This window comes from Ahaetulla prasina, chromosome 2, assembly GCF_028640845.1.
Source record: "Ahaetulla prasina isolate Xishuangbanna chromosome 2, ASM2864084v1, whole genome shotgun sequence".
Lineage (NCBI taxonomy): Eukaryota > Metazoa > Chordata > Lepidosauria > Squamata > Colubridae > Ahaetulla > Ahaetulla prasina.
In genome coordinates this window covers 173,489,232-173,517,197 of record NC_080540.1, presented here as the reverse complement: position 1 = coordinate 173,517,197, position 27,966 = coordinate 173,489,232, and the positions used below count along the sequence as shown (strand labels likewise).

Here is a 27,966-nt window from a genome sequence, read left to right as displayed (position 1 = left end):
TAGCAAATCAAAAGGGCCCCAAAAGCTAATTTTAATGCACAGTCCTGTCCTCCTGGCATGTATCATGTGGGACATGATACATGTGGATATGTGACATGACACATGGGACATGTGGCTTTTGAAATATTTAATGATATTGACCTGTAAAGATGGATAGATCTTTAATAATTCATTATTAATAGGGGAAGGTCAGCTTAGATATGCTGAGAAGAGGGTAATGGTGGCAGATGGTTTTTCTTTTTCTGTCTAATCGTTTCTCATTCGGGGAACCATGCTCTTATATTCAGAGTCCTCTTCTTTATTGGTAAACATTTATGTAAATATTCTGTTTGATACTGTGTAAATTACCCTGTGAATCAGGGAATGATAGCACTGAAGAATAAATAATACAAAAAAACTATGCACATCACAAATAATGAGCAAATAAAATATCTACCTGGCTTTCAAGGGGAGAGAGCATCAGTGATGGGTTGCTACTGGGTCACCCTGGATTGGGTGAATCGGGTGGTGGTGGTAGGCTCCGCCCACCTGCCTGGACATTTCTGCGCATGCGCAGAAGCGTTGCATGTGCACGCAAATGCGCGGGCACCCACGAGCAAACCGGTAGCGATGGTTTTGAAACCCACCCCTGGAGAGCAAGCCATATTGTTACATGCAAATGAATAAAGGTGATATTTTGGTTCAGATGCATAGAGATATGATCAGGATTCTGGTCTCATAGCCTATTTAAGGAATGCTGGGGGAAATGGTACGTTCTGTTGGGAGAATGATAGCAGTTACCACTCTACTCCTTTTCCAGTCCCCTTTTGTGTGAGCATGGCACTGATTTATACTACAGAATTAGATATTCCAACAGCTGAAACTGCGTTTCTAGTGTACACGGATGGTTCCTGGTGGAAATGAAGACCTTGCAGAACCGTAGGATGAGATTTCCTTGGAACATTCAAGAAATGGAAGGGAAAGGTTGAGCAGTGGAAGTGGGAACAACCTTTTAAAAAAGCCTAATCTACTAATTAACCAAGTCCTCGTTGTCCCAAATGGTTAGCCTCACCAAATGACTGACAGCATTGTCTAAAGGATGAGACATATGTCATGCCCATGTCTAATTAGACTAACCTCTTCCATCTGGTACCCTTCAAGATTGGTAGGCTGACCTCTACCAACCCTTTACTTACTGGTCATATGTGCCTGGAAATTTCTGCTGATTGATATTTGATGTTGGCGAAGACTTCCCTGAAACAATGTCTGTATTGTATTCTCCCATTTCCGCTTCAGGGTTACAATCCTATCCCAGTATATGCTTTCATCTGCTAAGACGTAGGTTGGGAATTCAACTAATGGTTGCACAGTGGGTCTAGGGATTTCACAGTACAGAACCTCAACAACCCTGCAGATGTTCCTTTAACAAGATCCCTGCAGATCTTGCTGTTTTCGTCCATGGAAACCAACGCTCATACCACTGACATTCTCACCCAGGTTCATGCCACCTTTATATTCTCTTCTGTTTTCTTTTCTGGGCAATGGGTGAAACCGAGGTTCAGTTGCGCAAGATGTTCCTATCCACTGAACGCCTCCATGGTTGGTGAGGTCTTTATGACTATTTTGTGTGACTTTCAGTGTTAAGAAAGATGCTTCTCCAGCCTTAGATCTTCTGACCTGGCATGCTTTTCTCTCTCTTTTGTCTCTTGTTTCTTTTACAGATAGCAAGAAATTCTTGTTTCTGTTTGTCCGGATTGAAACCAAAATCCTCTTCCCTGACTATTTCTACCATCTCTTCATGTTTTGCTTCCATGTGGGAGAGCACTAATGATTTTGCTTTCTCTGCACTTCATTTGGCCATCCAGAAAGCATCCAGGCTTGGCTTTCTCAGACTGCTGAAATTCAACAAAGTGAGATGAAACCTTTCAAGTAATTTTCTCAGATGTATTGAGGTTGACTGTTTAATGACACAAAATGAAAGCTTTGCAGCAAATGAACAAAAATCCCAACCAGATATTATATTTCAGAAACCAATGATTAATTTTCATGAACTGAAATCCAGTGAGTGTTATCTTTAGTCAAGGTTGCCTGTGAAGTTTACAATCCCCAAGTCCACCCTGCCCATAAATGCCTTAATGTTTGTCCTTCTCAAGATGCTCAAGCCCTTTCTGTATTATCTGGGTATCATACTGAGTTAATTTGGCATTGTATCTCTGTCAAATATTTGCACATACTATAGTATTAAATGTGAGCTTTTAGTTTTCAGGAAATAAAATAGCTATCTACATTGGGAATATGCTCCTTATCTGGATAGAAACTTCACGCTGATTTTCTTAAAATCCACACCTTACTGTATCTATAAAGATGAGGTTTGAAACAGGTAGGAAAAACACTTTATAGCAATTGTGAGGCGGAAACTTGGCATGCATTCCACTCTGCTATGAAACAGAAACACCATCCTGATTGGGGCAAAATCTGCATCTGATTTTCTATGAAAATGAAAATGCCCCATTTAAAAGTGTGAAGAATATTATATGGCATTAGCTCAATCAGACACACAGGGAAATAGAGGTCATTTGCAAATCTGAAGCATTTCACCAAGACTGAAATATTTAACATCATATATTGAGCTCCAATTATATATTTGATTTTAGTAACCCATTGATGGAATATAGTTTATTTCAGTGGATTGACTCCTCTGTTATCTACCTGATTCCAATTTGCACTTCTTCTCGTTTACAGTCACCATGCAAACCAGAGTTGTCCTCCTTACAGAACCTAATGATGTGCAACTTCTTCCATTTCATATCATGCATTCATTGAGATCTATGAAAGGTCATCTCATAGATATGCGATAGGTTTAGAATTCAACACCTAGCCTACTAATTTTTTTCATCTCCAGTCATTCCATCAGAATCCTCCTGGCTCAGATTGAGTTACACGGTACCTATGGAAAGACTGAATTAAAAGGAGATTAGCTCACTGTTCTACATAGAAGTATTACAGAACCTGAAGTAGGGCACCAGTATTTGTGCAGGACCAGCAGGAATCTAACCTGAGTGATGGTTTTAGTGATGTAACCGAGATCTAAGGAAGTCAGTGATAAGGGTAGGCAAAACACGGTATCTTACTAGCTGTACAATATCAGGTGGAGAATCAGAGAGCAAATGCTCTGTACATGCATGCCTGAAAGCAAAAGCAGGAGGACGTCATCTGAGATTACAAAAAGCCAGTAGTGATACACAAAAAAGGAACATAGAGTAAATTGTTAATTTACTGCCCCTTGGAACCAGCAGGTTGTGAGGTGCTGAACAGTCATTGTCATTTCCAGCAATATCCAGTGGGGGATGTTAGCCCATGAGATTATTCAGTATTGCATTCGTGAAACTGAAAGAGCAATGATATAATCCCACTTATTCCCATTTTCAGATGAGCCATGGAACCAGGACAGGAGAACAACACCAACTTTGCGGGATTCATTCTCCTAGGTTTTTCTACCTCACCCGAGTTCAGAGGACTTCTCTTCCCCTTCTTCCTCTGCATGTACCTGCTTAGCTTACTGGGGAACCTCTTGATCATGCTGCTGATCTTCTTCAATAGTGATCTTTTTCATGCCCCCATGTATTTTTTCCTCAGTCACCTATCATTGGCTGACCTGGGATTCAGTTCCAACGCTGTACCCAAGATGTTGCAAATCTTGGTCTCCCAGAAAAACACCATATCCTATAGCGGATGCCTCAGTCAAATGTATTTCTTTGTGGTCTTTTGTACCAGTGATAACTTTCTCCTTGCCTCCATGGCATATGACCGCTATGTGGCTATCTGCCGACCACTTCATTATTCTATCATCATGAGCTACAAGCATTGCCTGATCTTGGCTGCTGGATCTTGGCTCCTCTCGTTTTCCCAAGGCCTATTATATGTATTTACAATAGCTAATTTTTCTTTCTGTGGTTCCCGGGAGATCCCTCATTTCTTCTGTGACCTCCATCCTTTACTCAAACTTTCCTGCTCAGACACCTCTTCTGCTGAAACACTGCTCATGATTGAAGGGACTGCAACCATGCTTGGGCCCCTTATACTCATCTTTCTCTCCTACATGTTGATTATGTTGAAGGTGTTGAAAGTTCCTTCAGCTTCTGGGAAGTACAAAGCCTTCTCCACTTGCACAGCACACATCACCACTGTTGCTTTGTTCTATGGGACTCTGATTATCACCTACATCCGCCCATCCTCCACTTATTCTGGTCCTAGGTTGAAAGCGGCTTCAATATTCTACACTGTGGTGATCCCCATGCTCAATCCTTTCATATACAGCCTGAGGAACAGTGGGATTCATGGGGCCATGAGGAAATTACTAAGGATCTGGGTGCAGAAGAGGGAAATCAGAGCAGAACTGAGAGTGCCTCATAAGAAACTTGGAGCCCCTTTGGAAAACAATGGCTGCCAGTAAAATGACATACGATGTTCTTTAACCTCTATAACAGGGGTCTCCAACCTTGGCAACTTTAAGACTTGTGGACTTCAACTCCCAGAATTCCTCAGCCAGCTTTGCTTTAAGTCCACAAGTCTTAAAGTTGCCAAGGTTGGAGACCCCTGCTCTATAACATTCCACACTATTTACTATGTTATGTGCATAAATTTATAGCAGGATGGTTATAATCTCTTAATATCTCCCAAAGATGTGTGCCATTATAAAATGAGAATGTTGAAACACTAAAATTTCAGCTGCATGGCCTTAATATAATTTATGTATAGTATGGGTTACTTTAAGTGGTTTGTACTTCTATGTATTTCCCTAGCATTGTCCTTTTAGATTTAAATGGATTAATCACACAAGTCACCATGAGGATAGAAATAAGCTACCATTATATTTTGAAGCCCAGGGAAGAAGGTTTGAGTTATATTTAAAATAAGATTGGATTAAGAGTGTATTTTTCTTTTTCTTTTAAAAGCACATATTTGCCCATGTTAGTAAATTTGCCATATTTCCACCGAGATCTTTGGTGCAGTTTCCACACTAATATCTATGCTGAGCAGTTTAGCCAATTTATTTTTAGCTCAGCCACAACATTAGATAAATCAGAAATAGTGGAGCTTTGCAGTACTTTTGAAGTGGCTTGTATCTACTCCGTTGTTCCTTCTCTCCCCTGGACTTGAGATGCCTTGGCTCCTCAAGTTCACATACCTGCTTAAAATGTGAAGAGGGTGGCTTTGCACCTTCTCTCTAGAGTTGGCAGTTTTTCTAGTTTGTATTTGCTGTGAAAATTCTTCTCTTGCAAAGTGGAATTTCACGAGGCAACTGGATTTCCTTGTTTTTTCTTTTGAAGACATTTCGCTTCTCATCCAAGAAGCTTCTTCAGCTCTGACAGGATAGTGGGGAATGGAAGGATTTATATTCCTTAGAATAGAGTAGAGTTGGAAAGGACCTTGAAAGTCTTCTAGTCAGACAGCTGGTATTTTTCATCCTTTTAAAGAGTCTTTGAAGCACTTGGAGGTTTATCTGTGTCTTCAGGGTAACCTGAGTAGTGCTAATGGTTTTTGTAGGCTACAATTTTTTCCTCTGGATGACTGAAAATCTCTACAGACTTTTAGCTATACAATTTGGGATGAACACCCTTTGGTGTGGGAGTAGGAATGGATTTCCAGAGGAAAAAAAATGGAGACTACAGGAACCAGGAGCACTACTCAGGTGACCCTGAGGACCCAGATAAACCTCTAAATGCTTCCCCCACAATCCTGTCAGAACTGAAGAAACTTCTTGGATGAGAAGTGAAATGTCTTCAAAAGAAAAACAAGAAAGTCCAGTTGCCTCCTGAAAAAGCAACTTTGGGACAACCATGACCTGGATGACTGAGAATCTCTACAGACTTTTTGCAAAGTGGAAATGCTTTCAGGCTTCTGACCTTTACATGCCCCCAGCTGGAGATTGATGCAATAAGACAATTGCAGGGTGCTGATGTTAGATCTGTGAAGGTTTAAAGCTTTATGGAGCCACCTTTATTCTTGCCAAAGGAGCAGAAATTCACATATTAACAGTGAGCACCATAAACAGGCATAGTTGCAAAATAACTAATAGGAAATAGTTCTCTTCATTCTTCTGGTAGTTCAGTTTGGGAAATGAAGCCTAACTGGGAAGTAAAATAAAACAATTTCATCATACCAAACTGTTTGGCTTCTTATTCACCATGCTTGAGATTAATTTCAAAGGTATTGATCCGCAGTCAAGTTCTTCCTTGACATATTCTCCATCACAGCAGAGATTGTTACATTTCCAAAAATTGGGAATTTTGTCATTGTATTTGGAAATATAATGACCTTTATAAGGCATTTTATATTTACATATCCAGGTAGGAACCTATTCTAGTATGTCTGGGACTGTTTCTTTCAGGTAGAATTTACACATCTTACATGATCACATTGAGAGCAAATACTCCTGACCCCCATCCTGAAAGAGTTTGGATGAAATGCACATGGATAAGTCTCTTTTCAGCAGTAGTCCTGCCAAACTCCTTGCTCTTTATATTTGATGTTCCTTAATCCTGATGGCATTTTGTAAAACTTTGGACTTCAACAATAATTAAATAATTCAATGGAGATGGAGTAAAATGCCACTCACTGGAAGAATTAATCACAAAAGCTTGAACATTTTGGACACATAAGGTGAAGGGTAGAGAAAACCCTGGAGAAGATACTGACCTCATAAAAATTGCAGGCAACTGAAAGAGACACCAACAGGTGAAGTGATTACATACTATTTATCACTGACCTAAGGCATTGTACAAAAAGATTAAAACTACAGGACCCTGGACAGCTCCATTCTTTTGCTGAACTGGAGATCCTGCTATAGATCTCGAATTATTTTTTTATTACCTTCTCCATATTATTTTTCTGCTAAAAGAGCTGTATACAACAAACAAAGCAAATTACAAAACCAGAAATAGCTCTAAAAAAAAGCAAAATTTAAAAGAAGATGGAGGATAAAGGGACATTATAAAGGAGAGACTGATCTTAGCATGACCAAATTTTCAAAAATAAATGCAAATACTTTTTTAAAAGAAAGCCTTTGTCCATTTCAGTAATGTCCATACACATTGCAGAATCTCATAAAAATGTATCTTATTTTAACTTTGACCAAATGATCAACTTTATATTCTTTACTTTTACTCTGAAAATTTTAATCTTTAAAGTTCATCAGTCACTCTCTCAGCCCAATTCACCTCACAGGGTTGTTGTTAGGGGGCAAATAGTAGGAGGGAGGTATGTTGGATTCATTCACTGCCTTGAGTTATTTGTAAAAACAATAAAGATAGAATACAAATAAAATAAAATAAATAAATATTGTAAGATTTAATCCCTCTTCTGTTCTTTTCTGGTAATTTTCTTGGTGTAATTTTGTAAATCCCAACCCTAATCCCAACTCCAGGCAGGGATTTTTCTTCTTCTTTTTGCCTATAATTTTTTAGTCCCTTCTAGTGTTGAATTTATATCATAAAGTCTCTAATCTCGGTTATGATCTATGGTAGACAAAATAATTCTGGTTCCTCCAAAAAGATATTCATTTTATATAATTAATTCCAAAATCTTGAAGTAAAAGTTTCAATATTCCAAATTTGTCTGGATACTTAATTCATTTATAATTTTCTTGGATCAAAATCTTATTTATCTTATTTATCTTATTGTCATTTATTTCATTTTTTAAAAAGATCATAAATATATAGTTCTTTTCTTTGGTTTATCTTCAAACTCATCAGCAGATTTTTAAACAACTTTTTGAACATCTTCAATACGTTTAAGACAGGGGTGTCCAAACTTGGTCCCTTTAAGACTTTTGGACTTCAACTCCCAGAGTTCCTCAGCCAGCTTTGCTGGCTGAGGAACTCTGGGAGTTGAAGTCCAAAAGTCTTAAAGGGACCAAGTTTGGACACCCCTGGTTTAAGATAATTAAATAGGCAATTTCTGAAAGTGCTTAGATTAATGAATCAAGTGCCTTTAAAAGGCAACCAAGTGCCATTCTTATGAGCATGTTGATTAAGCCTTTCATTTTCCAACACTGAAACCTATCGGAAGAGCAGCCATCCAAGGCACAGATTGGTGATCTCCCATCTTCTCCATGTCCAGATGGAAGGAAGACCAGAGGTTCTGAATAACCAGTGTATTTGCCAGTTCCTCAGTCTTCGCCATGGTCATCATCTCCATTCTCCATGGAGAAATATTTGCTTGCCATGCTTCCACTCAGATTGCACACCAGTTTTGAATGAGGAAATGAAACTCTTTCCAAAGAAAAATTAAAGACAAAGAATTCTAGGATCTGGGTGGGGGTGGGGGGCGCCTAATATCTACAGCCATTCAATCTTGGTATAATTAAGACAGGATATCAACTATATCACTTGAACAATGCAGAGCTGATATGTATAAATAGGTATCAACGATCAATTAATTATATCATGCCCCAAACTGACACATTATGGCTTTATGTAGTTGTTGAACAAGAAGGGAGAGATTATTGAACCTTGTGGCACCTCATATAGACGGGGCCAAGGGTGTAACCTCTAACTCTCTGTCAATACTAACTAGAAATTGCCATGAAGGAAAGAGAAGAACCAACCTAACATGGTGCCCCCATTTCCCAAACCTCACAGTCAGTCCAGAAAGATATTGTGATTGATTGTATCCAAAGCTGCTGAGAAATCAAGAAGAGGTCCATGGATGCACCATCTCCTCCCAATGACATCAAAAATCATTGACAAGCATAATCATTACTGACTCCATACTAAATCCATGAACCATGGCCGGAACAGATACAAATAATTTGCTTCATCCAAACCTCTTTGTAACTGGAATCTGACCATCTTTTCAACAACAAAGAAGGTCCCATTTTTTAAATGGAAAGTTGAAAACATGACAATACTGTATTTTCGGAGTATAAGACTTTCCAAAAAGAGGGTGAAAATCTGGGTGTGTTTTATACTCCAAATGTAGCCCCACCCAGCTTCTCAAATGGAGGTTTCAGAGGCTGAAAAAAGCATCAGAAACGAAACTTCAGAAAAAAAGACCCAAATAGAGCTTCAGAAAAAAGTCCCAAACAGAGCTTCAGAGGCTTTTTTTCTGAAGCTGTTTCGGAGGCTTTCAGAGGCAGAAAAAGGTTTTTTCCTGAAATGGAGTTTCAGAAGTTTCAGAGGCAGAAAAAAAAGCCAAAAAAAGCAAAGCACAGAGCTCACAACCAAGGAACCTGTTGCTAAAATTCACCTCTGGGAACAGCTGATTGGGGTTATTCTGGGAGGCCAATCCACCTGCCAATCATCTTTTTTCTTATTTTCCTCCCCAAAAACTAAGGCAGTCTTATACTCCAGTGCACCTTACACTCTGAAAAATACGGGTAATTATAAAAAATTGTTGATTCCAGGCACAGCCTCTTGTGGGGGCACATTGCCTCCTCCTTCAAGGCTAAAGACATGACTCCCTCTCTGAAACAGGCCAACTCCACACCATGGACCCAATTGCAGGACACCTCTTGAGTGGTCTCAACAACCTGGGAGGGCCTAGATGTACAAAGCTTGAAGAATCCTGCCCACTTCCTCAATAGTTACCAATCCAAACTCATCCCAGATTACAATGCAAGACCCAGACATTTTAGCCAGAGCTTCTTAGCTGAAGTCCACCTCTGAGTAGATCTGCATGATTTATAAGCCAAGCAGCTAGAATATTCTTCACAGCAGCCCTGCAGATGATCCTGTGTTCTACCCTTCCCCAAGCAATGCAGGGCGGCTGGATGGCTATTGGCAGACACAAAAAGAATGGAGAAATATTGACATTTCACTGTTCTTATAATGAGTAATCCAGGATATGGATCGTGTTATGAACATATCATCACACTTTTGCCAAGCGGGTGCAAAGTTATGCTGATATTTATTTGTCACAACAGTATATATAAGCATAAGCATGAAATAACTATACGAATTGGATATAATCAAAGGGAACATTAGGACAGGAACGGTAGGCACGCTGGTGCTCTTATGCACGCCTTTTACAGACCTCTTAGGAATGGGGTGAGGTCAATAGTAGATAGTCTTTGGTTAAAGCTTTGGGGATTTTGGGAAGAGACCACAGAGTCAGGTAGCGCATTCCAGGTATTAACAACTCTGTTACTGAAATCGTATTTTCTGCAATCAAGATTGGAACGGTTCACATTAAGCTTAAATCTATTGTGTGCTCGTATATAGTTGCGATTGAAGCTGAAGTAGTCTTCAACAGGAAGGACATTGTAACAGATGATTCTATGAGTTAAACACAGGTCATGTCGAAGGCGGCGGAGTTCTAAATTTTCTAAACCCAGGATTTCAAGTCTGGTGGTATAAGGTATTTTGTTGTAATCAGAGGAGTGGAGAACTCTTCTTGTAAAATATTTCTGGACATGCTCAATTGTATTAATGTCAGAAATGAGGTGTGGGTTCCAGACAGGCGAGCTATATTCAAGAATTGGTCTAGCAAATGTTTTATATGCTCTGGTCAGTAGTGTGGTGTTTTTGGAGAAGAAGCTATGCAAGATTAAGTTTACAACTCTTAAAGCCTTTTTTGCAATGTAGTTGCAGTGGACTTTGGCACTTAGATCATTTGATATGAAAACTCCAAGGTCTTTAATGGGGTGAGGGTCATCTACAAGGTAATGTCCATCGAGCTTGTATTTAGTGTTCTGATTCTTCTTTCCAATGTGTAAGACAGAGCATTTGTTGGTTGAGGTTTGGAGTTGCCAAGTTTTTGACCATTCCGACACAAAGTCAAGGTCTTTTTGAAGAGTAGCCGTATTGTTGGTAGTGTTAAATAGTTTAACACCATCAGCGAAGAGAACACAATTACTTATAATATGGTCACAGAGGTCGTTAATGTATAATATGAAGAGTGTTGTTCCTAGAACGCTGCCTTGGGGAACACTGCTATTGACAGGAGCAGGATTTGATAGGGCACTGCCTATTTTGACCATTTGTTGTCTGTTTGACAGGAACACTGTTATCCAATTATGGAGGGGTCCGGAGATGCCGTAGGATTTTAGTTTTAGAAGAAATTTGTCATGTACCACTGAGTCAAAAGCTTTACAGAAATCTATGTAAATTGCATCCATTGCTTTGTCCTGATCAAGATTTGTAGTCCATACGTTTTTGCAGTGAAGAAGTTGTAAATTACAGGATAATTTTTTTCTGAAACCAAATTGTTTATTAGAGAGTAGGTTGTTTGTTTCTAGGTGGAGGGTGATGGATTGGTTGATGATTGATTCCATTACTTTGCAGGTGACGCAGCATAAAGAGATTGGTCTGTAATTTTCAACTAGGCTGAAGTCTTCTTTTTTGAAGACAGGGATGACCATGGCTAGTGACCATAGTTTGGGAAGGGAGCTGGTCCTGAAAGATTTTTCAAACATTATGCTTAGGAGTTCTGCTATATTAGTGGAAATCTTTTTTAAGAAGTATGCACATAGAACATCAGGTCCAATAGATAGAGATGGTTTCAGTTTGCGAAGGGCCTTTTCAACATTATCTTCTGTGAAATCTATTTGTGTTAGGTCGTTGTGATGATTGGTGGTACAACTGGGGAATGTTGGGTATGAGCCATTGCTGTTAACAAAGACTGAGCCGAAGAATGTGTTAAAGAGGTTTGTTTTAACTGTTTCATCATTATGTTCTTTCCCATTAGATCCTTTTAGGGGTGGGATGGATCTTGAGTCTTTAAGTTTGTTGTTCACAAAATTATAGAAAGCCCGATTGGATTTTGTGCGCAGAAGATCATCTTCTTGTTTGATGTAGTAATTGGTGCATTCATCTTTATTTGGTTGCATATATTTTTGTAGCAGTTTCTGAAGTTGGCTACATAGCCAGTTTTGTTTTTTCGCCAGAGGGATTTTTTTGGGGGATTGAAGCTTTTTTATTGATAGGGGTAATTTGTTTTTTCTGATTTTTCTGGTGGTTTGTGGTATGTATAGTTTAATGACTCTGTTGACTTCAAGTAGGAAAACTCTATAGTGGTCTTCAGCAGTGATACAGTTAGAGAATAGATTTTGCCAGTCAAGAGATAATAGGTTGGTGTTTATAAGATCATAGTTGGCTTTTTTGAAATTGTAGTTTGGAATACCATTATTATGGAGATTATTGTAAGGGCGTATATTGAGACAAAAGTCGATCATGCTGTGGTCACTGTTGGAAAAGGGTTCTTTTATTTGTAGTCCATAAATTCAGTTTGCGTTGTTGCAGAAGATAAGATCAGCTTCATAATAGGAAGCTTCATGGATATTGTTTGTGCAGACGAGGAAATTTGTTGCAACTGGAGGAAATCTGACAACGGGCAAATACTTGCCTTCAACTGAAAGCGAAAGTTATGAAGGAGATCCATTCTAAAGTGTGCAAGAGGAAAATACTTCCTTCATGGCAGGAATAAAATAATTGGGAAAGGCTAATGGTGGTAAATACATGCCTATCAATTTTAAAAAATGGTCCTTCTAATTGAACCTCTCACAATAATTTAAATGCAGGGATTATCAACCAAAGCTTTTTACAGCAAGGTAATAAAATGATACATTTAACCCTGCAAATTAATCTATTCTGAAATGCAAACTGAAATAGCTGAATGGAAAATAAGCAATATTAGGACTGCAGTGGCATGCTCTCAGTGTTTGCAACTGGATGAAACTGCTATGCAGATTTGCCCAGTAGGTGTTGTTGCTGTTTATTCATTTAAGCTTTCAAAGAGATTTTTTCTAAAGCTAATGATATATATTGATAATCCTCTATCAGATGAGGAAAAAGCAAGTCCTACTCTGATCCATAAGGTTAATATTCTGGTGATAGGAATTTCCTAATATAAGACTGTACATTAAAACCAGTGATGTTTGCCACTGGGAAGTTAATTTCTTGAGATCCAACATGTTGAGAGAAATACTGTTTGCCCTAATAAAGTCTTATTTATTTTTTTAAAAAACTAGTTACGTTTGGTATCCACCAACCTAGTCAATTTTAGATTGCTTGGTATTCCTGCTGTATATTGTATTTTTGATTAACAAGTTCCCTGAAGAGTGTCTTCATAATGGGTACTGTCTTTCCTTGGGGAGCCCAATGAAAATGAATTATCTTCATCTCATTACAATAAAGGTCCTATTTATGCCATTGCCAAGTCACTTCTGCTTCACTCCCATCAAAGAGATCCATGAAAGAGATCCATCTTTAGTGGAGACATCCAGTTTCAGTAGAGATATGGTAGAGTATCCATTTATATTTCATGGGCAAAAGATACTATCTTAGGGCTCTTTCAGTATTTTGTCCCTTTCCCTTGAGTCCAGATCTATAACAACATATAATTTTGCACATTTTGCTTTCACATTCTTTGAACTCAGTTCATTCTCAGCATGTTATATCTGAATGAGACCAGAACAATGATCACATGAGGTGTTAATACCACTTTAGATGTCTAGGTAAGGCCACACTGGGTATACTGCATCCAGTTTTGGTTGCCACAACGTGAAAAAGATGTTGAGAGTCTAGAAAGAGTGCAGAGAAGAGCAAAAAAGATGATTAGGGGACTGGGGGCTAAAACATATGATGAACGGTTGCTGAAACTGGATATGACTAGTGTGATGAAAAGAAGGACAAGGGGGAGATATGATAGCAGTGTTCCAATATCTAAAGGGCTGCCACAGAGAAGAGGGAGTCAAACTATTCTCCAAAGCACCTGAAGGCAGGACAAGAAGCAATGGGTGGAAACTAATCAAGGAGAGAAGCAACTTAGAATTGAGGAGAAATTTCCTGACAGTTACAATAATTAATCAGTGGAACAACACACAGGGCCTGTTGGTGGTATTTACCGGTTCTCTGAACTACTCAAAATTTCCGCTACCTGTTATCCAGAACTGGTCAGAACCTGCTGAAACCCAACTCTGGTCCTAACATGTCAGTAGGGTTCTCAGTCACTCACAAAAAGTGAAAAGAGGAGAGATATTGGCCATATTTAGAGCGGGTGCTTTTTTCCGTTGCTAAAACATAAATTGAAAAAAGTTACTGTAGATGTCTTCTAAAAGAAAAAAAATACTTTGAATAAAGATATTTGACAATTGTAAATAAATTTCTTCCTCTCAAACTAGTTTAGTACTTTTGGATCCATCTGAAATACAGAGCAGAGACGTAGACAAGAACTTGGTCCTGAATGCCTGAGTTGCAGGATGAACACAGAAGAGAAGAATCAAACGACATTTGCTGGATTCATCCTCCTGGGTTTCTCCTCCTCACCAGACCACCAAGGTTTCCTCTTTCCCATCTTCCTCTCTATGTACCTGCTTTGTCTGCTAGGAAACCTCTTGATAATCTTGCTGATCTTCTCCAGTACCAACCTCCTCCAAGCTCCTATGTATTTCTTCCTCTGTCACTTGTCACTGGCTGACCTGGGATTTAGTTCTGCTGCAGTGCCCAAACTGCTATACAACTTAGCGACCCAGACAAAAGCAATATCCCAAAATGGTTGCCTGACACAGATGTATTTCTTTGTGAGTTTTGCTACCACAGATAATTTCCTCCTGGCCTCCATGGCGTATGACCGCTATGTAGCCATCTGCCACCCCTTGCATTATGCCAAGATTATGAGCTTCAAGTACTGCCTTGTTTTGGTTGCTGGATCTTGGCTACTAGCCCACTCTCATGCCTTGTTATACACCCTGTTGGTATCTAATTTTACCTTCTGTGCTTCTCAAGAAATCTCCCATTTTTTCTGTGACATCCACCCTTTATTGAAAATCTCTTGTTCTGACACCTCCATTGTTGATAAGCTTCTTGTCAGCGAAGGGACAGCAATTGTCCTTGGGCCTCTGCTTCTCATTCTTTTCTCTTATGCCTTCATTGTCCTGAAGGTGGTGAAGCTTCCATGTAAGTCCAAAAAGTACAAAGCTTTCTCTACTTGCAGTGCCCACCTCACCACTGTGGCTTTGTTCTATGGCACGGTGATAGGTACCTACCTCTGCCCCTCATCTTCCTATTCTGCCTCGAGGCTGAGAGTGGCATCAATATTCTATACAGTGGTCACCCCTATTCTCAATCCTTTCATATACAGCCTGAGGAACAGTGAGATGCATGCAGCCATCAAGAGACTGGTAAGGAATTGGTTTAGAGCTAGTACCCTCAGCCATGGGTACAAATAAGCATGGCTATTAATGGCCAATGTACTCTAGCATCTGTTAAAAGAATAGCAAAGTGCAACCAACGTTTTATATTAGCTGTTTCTCAACATAAAAAGGTGCCTGCAGATCTGTCAATAACCCTATAAGACACTCTGCTCCATGAAATAAAATTCAACTGTCAAAAAATACCCTACTTTGGACAGCTTATTGACTGAAAGAACTTCTGTAATGACTTTTCACATTGGTAGTTTTCTGCAGGCTATCAGAGCTGTTGCTCGCATTACAGAGTTTTGTAAAGTGTGTTTGCTGAAAAATAAAATAAAAATTAACTGGGAGTATTTTGGTTGAAGTGTATGAAGTAACTGATATGCATTGTTGCTTTTAAGGAACTGATTCTTAAATGGCAAAAGCTAGGGATCTCAGTATGCTTAAAGTATTGTGAGTGTTTCTGTGCTTCTGTGTGTGCTCAATTGAATATTGGCTTCCATGGTTTTCTTGGCTACATTTTTGTGTTTTGCAATTGCTTTCCTTCTAGAGAGAGTGATCAGGCCCAAGGTCACCTTTGTAACTATGTCAGGACTAGATCACATGGATTCCTGGAGCCCAACTCTCCATTGTTTTCTCCTTACAAAAACTGGCTGGAAATGTCTATTTTTATTTACAGGGAAAATTATCCTTTAATTGGTATCTCGTGGTGGTGCAGTGGTTAGGATGCAGTATTGCAAGCTAATTCTGCTGGCTGCCAGCAGTTCGAATCAAGGTTGACTCAGCCTTCCATTCTTCTGAGGTAGTTAAAATGAGTACACAGATTGTTGAGGGCAAGATGCTGACACTGTAAATTTGTTAGAGAGGGCTGTAAAAGCATTATGAAGCGGTATATAAGTCTAAGTGCTATTGCTATTGCTGTCTCTACAACTTTATGAAGTTAGCTTGATTTTGTTGATTAATATATTTGCCTTTATCCTGTCCTTAAACAAGTTTTTTTAAAACCATGGCTGTTATGTATAAGTGTGAAACATTCAGTTACCAGCTTCAGTTCTAGGTTACAAAAGAGGTGGGTTTCAGCAGGTTCTGACCACATCTGGAGATCTGGTAGCGGAAATTTTGAGTAGTTCGGAAAACCAGTAAATACCACCTCTGACTGGCCCCACCCCCATCTATTCTCTGCCTCCTGAGTCCCAGCTGTTCAGCAGGAAATGGGGATTTTGCAGTAACCTTCCTCTGCCATGCCCACCAAGCCCCACCCACCAAGCCATGCCATGCCATGCCATGCCATGCCATGCCATGCCATGCCATGCCATGCCATGCCATGCCACACCCACCAAACCATGCCCACAGAACTGGTAGTAAATTTTTTTGAAACCCACCACTGGGTTACAAGTGTTTAAACTTAGTCACAGTGAATCATCAACTCCTCTTCCATCAGACTTTTGTCTTCCTGAATCACAGCACTTCTCTTTTCTTGGGGTCAATAAGATCCATCTTCCAGTGCCAAAGATTTACTGGTGAAATCACAGGAATTTTTAAAGGCTGTATTTGATTTGTTTGCCAAGAATTGGGAATTAATTGGATTTAAAGCTGTCTTTTTCTAATTTGGATTCTTTCTCTCTGTTTTTTGCTAACTCGTATTTTTAGGGCAGAAGTTCTCTCTCAGCCTGCCTACCTACCTCACAGGGTTGTTGTGAGGAAAAATGGGAGATGGGGTCATGATATATGTGTTCTTGCATGAAACATATGATTTAAATCAAGAAAACAAATATATTACCTTTCTTCATCCTACAAAATACCAATATAGATGTTCCAAAAGCAGCAGAAATAAATAAATCATATTATTCCTATTTTGCTAAAACCTAGGATTTAAAATAAGCCTTTGAATAAAATAAAATATAATTCAAATCAATAACTGTAACATCCTTGACCTTACCGTTTCTGTCATAATTAATAAAGGAATGAAGGTTTTCATAAAATCTAACCAGCTCCACTCTGTCTTCCTTTCTTTACTTGTCTAGATTTCAAAGCGTATGCTATGTGTTTCTACACAAGCAATTTATTATTGCTTATGGCAAATCAAATCAAATCAAATCAAATTTTCATTATGATCAAAGCAGGGGTGAAATCTACTTACCTTCCCAGCCGGTTCGGAAGTGCACATGCATGCGTGGACCCGCTGCGCATGTGTAAACTCTTCTGCGCACGCACAGGGGGCAAAAAACAGGTTTCTTCCTGGTTAAAATCAGGAAGTAATGACAACCAGGTGGGTGGGCGGAGCCTTGTACCGCCATTGCTACCAGTTCTCCGAACCACTGGCCACCATCGCTACCGATTCGGTCGAACGGGCTGAACTGGGAGCATTTCACTTCTGGATCAAAAGCCATATAAGCCTTATAAGATCCCCAGAGTTGCCTTATCGGAGAGAGGGTCAAATTTAAATTTAATAAATAATAAAGATAAAAATGAAATAAGGAGGGTGGGGTACAGTTAATTAAAAGGCATTGAAAAATACATCAGAGTCCAAGAAATAATAATTATAAAAGGCTTAAAGATATAAAACAGAAGTATATATAAAAAAGCAAAACTCTAAAAGGAATCAACAAAGAGGGTCAGGAGCATTACTTGAGTGCAGGAGAATATAAAAATTAGTATATGATTGACTAAACCAATCACATTACAGAGCAGGGGTCTCCAACCATGGCAACTTTAAACCAGGCGGACTTCAACTCCCAGAATTCCCCAGCCAGGTGGCTGGGGAATTCTGGGAGTTGAAGTCCGCCAGGCTTAAAGTTGCCAAGGTTGGAGACTCCCTGTTATAGAGCAGTCTGGAATGACAAACTAAATGCTCATTGAATCTGATGGATTTTAAGCACTGCTGAGCCAAACCTGGCAACATTATAGCAGGGTTAGTGTCTGAAAGCAGCAGGGAAGGTAAAGAATTATATTCTGCATCCTGGGCATTTATGCAGTAATGGATGAGATGAAGTTAATACAAATGTCTCTGTAATACAGGTGCTGGAGAAACACATGCTCTATTATTTCTGTGACAAGGGCATTGTCTCACTGGGTAAGGAAACTTCCTGTATCAGCTTTCAAGGACAGCCGAGGGGAGGGCATGACATTTAGCCAGAGTAAAAGCCTTCCAGTAGTTAGGTACTTCAAAATTAGTTAGGGATGCCCTTGGGGAGGCAGAGGATTCTCTGGCAATAATGTTTGGGGGGTCCTGGCTGGATCGAATTGGTGCTTTCCTGTCTGCTCCACTTTATTTAAGAAGTTCTTTGGCTTGAACATATCCCATGCTGAATTGAGGACCTGGACCTGGAAACCCAAGGATGAGGTATTTATTTATTTACTTATAAAACTTATTGCCCACCCATCTCACCACCGTGTAACTCTGGGTGGCTTATAGTCATAGACGAAAAAAAATTATATGTACTAAAAACATAAATCACTTCATATAAGCCAAACACTACAGTCCAATTAAAGTTTGGGAGGGCAGGAGCAGAATAGAAGGGGAGGTGGGATCTGTTGATAATCTACCAAACTCCTCCCCTGTGATGCTCCCCCATTGGACCCCTGAGCAAACTGTCAGAGCCAGATCTTTAGGCTCATATGGAAGGTTGGGAGGGTTGGAGTCGACTTTTCCCCAGGGAGCAAAATGTTCCAGAGGGCAGGTGCTATGATTGAGAAGGCCCTTCTCCTGGATCCCACCAGCTGGAATATTTGGGATGATGGGGTTCACAGCATGCCTCCCCTTCAAGTAACCAAACCTATGCCATGAAGGGCTTTAAAGGTGATAACCAATACCTTGAATTGCACCCAGAAACAAACTGGCAGCCAATGCAGCTCACGGTGCGGTAGTGTTAAATGGGACATTTTTTGGGCCCCAATAACTGCCCACCCTGCCATTCTCTGCACCAGCTGTAGTTTCTGAATTGTCTTCAAGGGTAGCCCCATGTAGAGCACATTACAATAGTCCAATCATGAGATGACTCGGGCGTGAACGACTGGGTGCAGATATTCTTGATCCAGAAAAGGCTGTAACTGGTGCACAAAGGCTCACTTAACAACGACTGCCACCTGCTCTTTGAACAGGTGTCATGAGTCCAGAATTCATGCCAGGATTGATTTTACAATACGTTTCTGTGTAGTTAAGAGAGATGGTGTCCCCCAAATCCTCCCCCCCTCAAAATCGTAATAATTTTACAGATTTGAGAAATTATTTGCTGGCTTTTTCCCTAGTTCAACATGCAATTTGGATATCGAAGGGAACATCAGAGTCCCCAGGAATAATTTCCACCTTACTCTCTTTGTTCCCTGATAAAACATCATTTTACACAGCAAATGCAGTACAAATAAAACAGAGATCAACAGACAAGTGGAAGCAAATCTTGCTGAGGTACAACCCGGGAATGGCCTTCAAGGTGAATTGAGTCATAAGAAGGTCATAAGACCTTTTGTAATATAGCCATAGATATTGATAACCCATGCCTATCAAATGAGAAAAAGCAAGGCCTACTCTGGCCTGCTGTAATATGGGTTTCCTAACATAAGACTGCACACTACAAGCAGTGACATTTGCCAGTGGGAAGTAAATTTCTGGAGATCCAACATATTGAGAGAAATACTGTTTACCCTAATAAAGTCTTGTTTATTTAAAAAAAAAACACAATTATGTTTGGTATCCACCAACCTAGCCAATTTTAGATTTCTTGGTATTCCTGCTGCATGTTGCATTTTTGATTAACAAGTTCCTTGAAGAGTGTCTTCATAACTGGTACTTTTTTTCCTTGGGGAGCCAATGAAGATGAATTATCTCCATCTCATTTCAATAAAGGTCCTATTTATGCCATTGCCAAGTCACTTCTGCTTCAGGAAGGAAAAGGTTACACTGCAAAGACCTTGTTGTTAGGTAAACGATGGCATAATGAAAGAGATCCATTCTTAATGAAAACATCAAGACTTCTGGTTCCAGAAGAGTATGGTGTCAGCTTTCAACCACCTTTCCGAATAGAAGATAAGGTAGAGTATCCTATTATATATTATGGGCAAAGGATATCATCTTCTTAGTGCTTTATTCAGCTTTATTCCCCCCCTTTCCTTTGTGTCTGTATATATAACAACATATAACTGTGCACATCTTGCTCCCAACATTCTTTGAACTCCGTGCATTCTTAGCACATTCTACCTGAATGAACCATAGAACAATGCGGTTGCATAGTTTTTCTCTCTGACGCTGTGGTTTCTATTATCCCCATGCAAACTGCCTTTTTGCAGATGGGGAAGATACCTACTTCTTCCCCATTTGTGTGGTATAATGGAGGTCCTGGTGAAAAAGAAGACTGGAGAATGAGACGCTGAATTGGAAAAGGATTGTTATCTCTTTGTTCAGAGTGTAGACAGGGTGGGGAAGCAGCCTGGGAGAAAAACAACATCATTTAAAGGGCTATTGCTTAGTGGAAACTTTACATATAATATGTCACAAAAGCAGCCCTTGTGCAAAATAAAATTGTGCCTGAAAAATATGGGTGTGGTGTCCTACCTATCAGTGTAAATAGTAATGGGGAGATGGATAAATGTTCTGCACAGAAGAAGGTACTCTGCTCTACTCCCTAAATTAAACCATTTCAGCTTAAGTAGTTACCACTTCATAGGAAGAAAGAACTGGGTGATTGGCAAAGGAATTCTGGTGCCCTTTGGTCATTTTTAAAAAATAACATCCTTAACTGATCAGTCCAATTGCCAGAAATTTTTCTTTTAGTGTCCATTCCCCTATTTTAACACTCATAAATAATTTGTCATTGTCCATTCCCCCAACTATCTGAAAACAAACAAAACTAGTCCTAACATATCAAACAGATTCTCAGTTGCTTGAAAAAAAGTGAAAGAGGAGAGAATCATGCAGAGATGAATGGACAGATTTCCAGGGAGTGGCTTTTGCAGTTGTTGGAATGCAAATTAAAATAAGCTATATGTCTTTCATAAGAGAAATATTTAACAGCTGTAAATGTTTTTTCTTTATTTGTCTCAAACTAGTTTAGTACTTTTGGATCCATCTGAAATACAGAGCAGAAAGGTAGACAAGAACTTGGTCCTGAATGCCTGAGTTGCAGGATGAAGAGAAGAATCAAACGACATTTGCTGGATTCATCCTCCTGGGTTTCTCCTCCTCACCAGACCACCAAGATTTTCTCTTTCCCATCTTCCTCTCTATGTACCTGCTTTGTCTGCTAGGAAACCTCTTGATAATCTTGCTGATCTTCTCCAGTACCAACCTCCTCCAAGCTCCTATGTATTTCTTCCTCTGTCACTTGTCACTGGCTGACCTGGGATTTAGTTCTGCTGCAGTGCCTAAATTGCTATACAACTTAGCGACCCAGACAAAAGCAATATCCCATAATGGTTGCCTGACACAGATGTATTTCTTTGTGAGTTTTGCTGCCACAGATAACTTCCTCCTGGCCTCCATGGCGTATGACCGCTATGTAGCCATCTGCCATCCTTTGCATTATGCCAGGATTATGAGCTTCAAGTACTGCCTTCTGTTGGCTGCTGGTTGCTGGCTGCTGGCTCATTTCCACTCTTTGTTGTACACCCTGTTGGTATCTAATTTTACCTTCTGTGCTTCTCGAGAAATCCCCCATTTTTTCTGTGACATCCACCCTTTATTGAAAATCTCTTGTTCTGACACCTCCATTGTTGATAAGCTTCTTGTCAGCGAAGGGACAGCAATTGTCCTTGGGCCTCTGTTTCTCATTCTTTTCTCTTATGCCTTCATTGTCCTGAAGGTGCTGAAGCTTCCATGTAAGTCCAAAAAGTACAAAGCTTTCTCTACTTGCAGTGCCCACCTCACCACTGTGGCTTTGTTCTATGGCACGGTGATAGGTACCTACCTCCGCCCCTCATCTTCCTATTCTGCCTCGAGGCTGAGAGTGGCATCAATATTCTATACAGTGGTCACCCCTATTCTCAATCCTTTCATATACAGCCTGAGGAACAGTGAGATGCATGCAGCCATCAAGAGACTGGTAAGGAATTGGTTTTAGTGGAACCAGCACCCTCAGCCATGGGTACAAATAAGCATGGCTATTAATGGCCAATGTTCAGTTACAACAATTAGTCAGTGGAACAACTTGCCTCCAGCAGTTGTGAATGCTCCAATACTGAAAGTTTTTAAGAAGAGATTGGATAACCATTTGTCTGAAGTGGTGTAGGGTTTCCTGCCTAAGCAGGGGGTTGGACTAGAAGACCTCCAAGGTCCCTTCCAACTCTGTTATTCTGTTCTCTAGCATTTAGAGCATACCAGTTTTTCTGTTAGTCTCTTATCTGTAAAGGAATCGCAAAGTGCAACCAAGCTGACTTTTTATATTAGCTGTTTCTCAACATAAAAAGGTGCCTGCAGATCTGTCAATAACCTTATAAGACACTCTGCTCCATGAAATAAACTTCAGCTGTCAGAAAATACCCTGCTTTTGGACAGCTTATTGTCTGAAAGAACTTCTGTAATGACTTTTCACATTGGTAGTTTTCTGCAGGCTATTAGAGCTGTTGCTCATTGCAAGGCAGAGTTTTTATAAGTCGTGTTTGCTCAGAAATAAAGATTATTTATTTAACTGGGAATATTTTAGCTGAAATGTTTGAAGTAATGGATGTTTATTGTTGCTTTTAAGGAGCTGATTCTTTTGAAATGTAAAAGCTAGAGATCTCAGGGAACTTAAAGTACTGTGTACCTTTGTGTTTCTCTGTGGGTGTTCAATTGATCATTGGGTATCCTAGATTTCTTAGCTACATTTTTGCATTTTCCTATTGCTTTTCTCCTACAGAGAGTGACCAGCTCAATGTCACCCAGCACCTTTCGGTCTAAGGCAGGATTAGAGCTCATTGACTCCTGGTTTCCAGTCTGGTGCTTCAACCACTACACTAAATCCCTAAATTGCCATTATTTTCTCCCTACAAAAATTTGCTGGAAATGTATATTTTTATTACAAGGGAAATTAGAGATTATGAATAATAACTATTCTTCAGTTGATATTTCTACAAATTTACCAAGTTGGCTCAACTTCGCTGATTAATTTTTTTTGCTTTTATCATGCCCTTAAATAAGTTTCTTTTTTTAACCATGGCTGTAATGCATCAATGTGAAATACTAAATAATCAGCTTCAGTTCTAGGTTACAAGAGTCCGAAATCAGTTACAGTGAATTGTCAACTCCTCTTCAGCCAGATTTCTGTCTTTCTGAATCACAGCACTTGATTTTCTGGCTGTCAATCAGAACCAACTCCCAGTGCCAAATATTTGCTGGTGAAATCACAAGAATTTTTAAAAGCTATCTTTGATTTGCTTGCCATATATTGGGAATTAAGTCTCTGAATTTAAAACTATCTGTCTTTTGTTAATTTGTATTTTTGGGTCAGAAGATCTCTCTCCGTTTAACCTACCTCACAGGGATGTTGTGGGGAAAAATGGGAGGGTGGAGCATTATCTATGTTGTCTTGAGTTCTTGTATGAAACATGTAAGTCAAAAAAACAAATATATTACCTTTCTTCATCTCTATAATATATCAGTATAGTTATTCCAAAAACAGAAGAAGCAGTAAATCATATTACCGTATATACTCGAGTATAAGCCGAGTTTTTCAGCACGTTTTTTGTGCTGAAAAACGTCCCCTCGGCTTATACTCGGGTCTATACGGCTTATACTCGAGTTTTTTTTTTTTAAGCCCCTCGGCTTATACTCGAGTATATACGGCTTATACTCGAGTTTTTTTTTTTTTCTTTTTTTTACATTTTACCGGACGGCGCGGGGAAGCCCTGCCGGTGCAGTGAGAGGGCGGGGCGGGGGAGCCGCCAGCCTTCTCAGCTGAGGGAGGGAGGGTTTCCCCAACCGGTAGGTGCCTCATTTCCCACCCTCGGCTTATACTCGAGTCCCCAGTTTACCCCAGTTTTTGGGGTAAAATTGGGGACCTCGGCTTATACTCGGATCGGCTTATATTCGAGTATATACGGTATTCCTATTTTGTTAAAGCCTATGGTTGAAAATAAATGTTCCAATACAAATAAAATATAATGCGAATCAGTAACTGTACCATCAGTTGGTCTTATTGTTTTTGTCATAATCAATAAAGGGATGAAGGTATCCATAAAATCTAACCAGTTCCACTCTGTTTTCCTTTTTTGATCTGTATAGACTTCAAATCCTATGATATTTGTTTCTGCACAAACAGTTTATTATTGCTTATTTCAAATCAAATCTTTATTATGGTCAGAGACCAGTACAAGAAGGATGGGATACAGACAACTAAAAAGAATAGAAAATACATTGGAATCTAAAAATTAATAATTATAAAGAGTTAAAAAACAGAGACATACATATACACACATACATACATATAACAAAAGCCTAAAATGTATCTAAAAAGAGGAGCATTAAATGGACATAATGATAATAGAGCATAAAGTTTAACATGTGACAGGCTAAATCTATTTCAGTGCAGAGCCCTCTAGAATTTCCAAACTAGATGTCCATTCAAGTTTCTGGGTGTGCAGCTAATGAGTATGTTAGCTTGGTCGCTCAACAGTGAGACACTGGTGAAGTGGGCAGAGCAGCGCCTGCATTTTCTGTGTTGCATGAGAAAAGTACACCTTCCTTCCCCTGCTCTTACCACTTTCTATAGAGGGATGATTGAGAGCATCCTGTCATATTGCACTACAGTCTGGTTTGGAGGCATTACTGCTTCAGACAGGAAGGTGGTGGAGAGAGTGGTGAAGATGGGAGAGAAGAATATTGGCAGTTCACTTCCTTCCTATCCAGAACATAGCATATAATGCTTGACCAGAGTCCGCAGAAATGTCTGGGACACTACATATCCTCTTCATGACCTGTTTTCCTTGTTACCTTCTGGGAGGAGGCTTCGTGGTAATCAAAGCAGATCATCCAGATTCAGCCACAGTTTTGTTCCATATACATAATATCAACCTTGTGAACTCTGATGCTTCCTCTTTCTGATATATATTTAAGATGGACAGTCATTAATATATATATATGTAGTTATATGTATGGGTATTGGTATATATACAAGCCATTACAAAAATATATGCCACCAAATAAGGATTGAATGCACCAATTACCACATCAAACAAGAAGAAGACCTTCTGCGCACAAAATCCAATTGCACTTCCTATAATTTTGTAAACAACAAACTTAAAGACTCGAGATCCATCCCACCCCTAAAAGGATCTAACGGAAAAGAATGCAATGATGAAGCAGTTAAAGCAAACCTTCGTCATGACCTGAACATAAATCATAAAATCATCTGCTACAATGTCCTTCCTGTCGAAGATTACTTCAGCTTCAACCACAACAATACTCGAGCACACAATAGATTCAAACTTAAAGTGAACCACTCCAATCTTGATTGTAGAAAATATGACTTCAGTAACAGAGTTGTTAATTCCTGGAATGCACTACCTGACTCCGTGGTCTCATCCCAAAATCCTCAAAACTTTAACCTAAGACTGTTTACTGTTGACCTCACCCCATTCCTAAGAGGTCTGTAAGGGGCGTGCATAAGAGAACCAGCGTGCCTACTGTTCCTGTCCTAATGTTCCCTTTGGTTGTATTCATTTTGTGTATTTATTTCATGCTTATACTTATATATATATATGTGTTTGACAAAATAAATAAATAAATAAAAATAAATCATCATCTGATAGACTTTAAGCACTGCTGTGTAGAATGTGATGACATTATATGTTGTAGCAGGGTTAGTATCTAAAAGCAGCAGCAGGGACAGAATTGCTGTTCAACCTGGGTATTTATGCACCTACAAGGCTAGTATGAATGCCCCTCTAATACAGGCACTGGAGGAGCTCAGCTTTGTTGTTTCTTTGTATCCAGAGTCGCAGGGGCATTGACTCTCCTTTTAGGGAATCTTCCTGCATTGGCCTTCAAGGGCTGCTGAGGGGAGGGGAGAGCATTGTGCCAGAGTAACGGCCCTTTGGTATTAGGTATTTTGAGATTAGTGAGATATGCCATAAATAGAATAGAATAGAATAGAATTTTATTGGCCAAGTGTGATTGGACACATAAGGAATTTGTCTTGGTGCATATGCTCTCAGTGTACATAAAAGAAAAGATACGTTCATCAAGGTACGACATTTACAACACAATTGATGGTCAATATATCAATATAAATCATAAAGATTGCCAGCAACAAGTTATAGTCATACAGTCATAAGTGGAAAGAGATTGGTGATGGGAACTATGAAACGATTAATAGTAGTGCAGATTCAGTAAATAGTCTGACAGTGTTGAGGGAATTATTTGTTTAGCAGAGTGATGGCCTTCGGGAAAAAACTGTTCTTGTGTCTAGTTGTTCTGGTGTGCAGTGCTCTATAGCGTCGTTTTGAGGGTAGGAGTTGAAACAGTTTATGTCCAGGATGCGAGGGATCTGCAAATATTTTCACGGCTCTCTTCTTGATTCGTGCAGTATACAGGTCCTCAATGGAAGGCAAGTTGGTAGCAATTATTTTTTCTGCAGTTCTAATTATCCTCTGAAGTCTGTGTTTTTCTTGTTGGGTTGCAGAACCGAACCAGACAGTTATAGAGGTGCAAATGACAGACTCAATAATTCCTCTGTAGAATTGTAGAATAGAATAAAGGAGGCAGGGTACCTGTTAGGATTCACTGGATCAAGACTGGGTTCCGGCTAGATCCAGTTGTGCTCTTGTGTTTGCCATATGCTGTTTAATGAGTGTTTAGGCCCAATCATATCCCATGCTGAATAGACAGCCTGGATAGAAGCTCAAGGATGAGAATTTAATTGCCACCGCCAATCATCCCTTTAATCCATCCTTCATAATTGGAAGGGATTGCTTATTGCAGTTTCCCCCAGCATCGTGTCCTCTTTCCCCCTCAATAATGTTATTTAATATTACAGTTATAAAGTTACAAAAAATAAAGAGGAATAAATGTATAGAAGAAAAAAAAGAAGAAAATGTAAAAGAAAGAATTGAGAAGAAAGAAAAAAAATAAGAATATAAAAAAGGAAATATAAAATAACTTCCCCCTTGTCTTCACAACTGTAAACAATTTTAACAACCTATTATTTTCACATAAAATACAACAATTCCCGCCCCCCCCATATCCCATCTATAGGCAAATCCATAAAACCTCATTTCAGTTGCTTCAAATAATGTCCTAAAAGCTTTCAATTTCAATTTCTTTTCTTTTTTTTCCCCTTTGTCTTTTCTTACCAAGTCTTGCAAAAAGTAAAAAAAAATCTCTTTTGTAAATCTAACATAGGAAAACCATGCAAGTCATTCTCCTAGTTATTTGTTTGTATGTCTCTTTTACTTCTTAAAACATCAAATGGTTTCCTGTGAATCCAGTATTTCAAATTCTATTATCATCAGCTGGCATAAAGATTGGCTTAAATTCATCACTTCCATGCTGGAATGGATTTTACAGCATGGTGCTGTGAAGTTAGGAAAAGTGGTGTCCTTCACGCCCCTCCTTCAAAAAAGAATTATAATAATTTAGCAGATTTGGGAAATCTTTCCAACAGATAGAAATGTCGTTCGTTTTGATTGTCTTATTTGGATTCCAGACTGATAGTTTCCACTAGATCAAGGGTGTCAAACTCAAGGCCTGTGGTCCAGATCTGGCCAATGGGGTGCTTAGATCTGGCCTGTGGTGCCATCCTGGTAACAGTGAAGAACCAGCCCATGGTGCCTCTGCCAATGAAAACGGAGCTCAGGAGGTCCGTGCACAGCCCTTGCGAACCCCGTTTTCTGGCCCGTGGGGTGCTTAGATCTGGCCCGTGGGGCCACCCTGGAAATAGTGAAGG

The 27,966-nt window shown here is 39.5% G+C and overlaps 2 protein-coding genes across 2 annotated transcripts; both read left to right on the top strand.

Annotated features, from left to right (window-relative positions):
• The first annotated feature begins 3,415 nt into the window (after positions 1 to 3,415).
• On the top strand, positions 3,416 to 16,202 carry LOC131190623 (uncharacterized). The gene is made up of 4 exons (XM_058167969.1): positions 3,416 to 4,428; positions 14,102 to 14,156; positions 14,198 to 15,100; positions 16,170 to 16,202. Exons 1-4 carry the CDS (start codon positions 3,416 to 3,418, stop codon positions 16,200 to 16,202), a joined length of 2,004 nt encoding a protein of 667 aa, XP_058023952.1.
• A 5,014-nt stretch (positions 16,203 to 21,216) lies between these two features.
• On the top strand, positions 21,217 to 22,164 carry LOC131190622 (olfactory receptor 1L4-like). Its single transcript, XM_058167968.1, has one exon. It carries the CDS (start codon positions 21,217 to 21,219, stop codon positions 22,162 to 22,164), a length of 948 nt encoding a protein of 315 aa, XP_058023951.1.
• Positions 22,165 to 27,966: the final 5,802 nt, after the last annotated feature.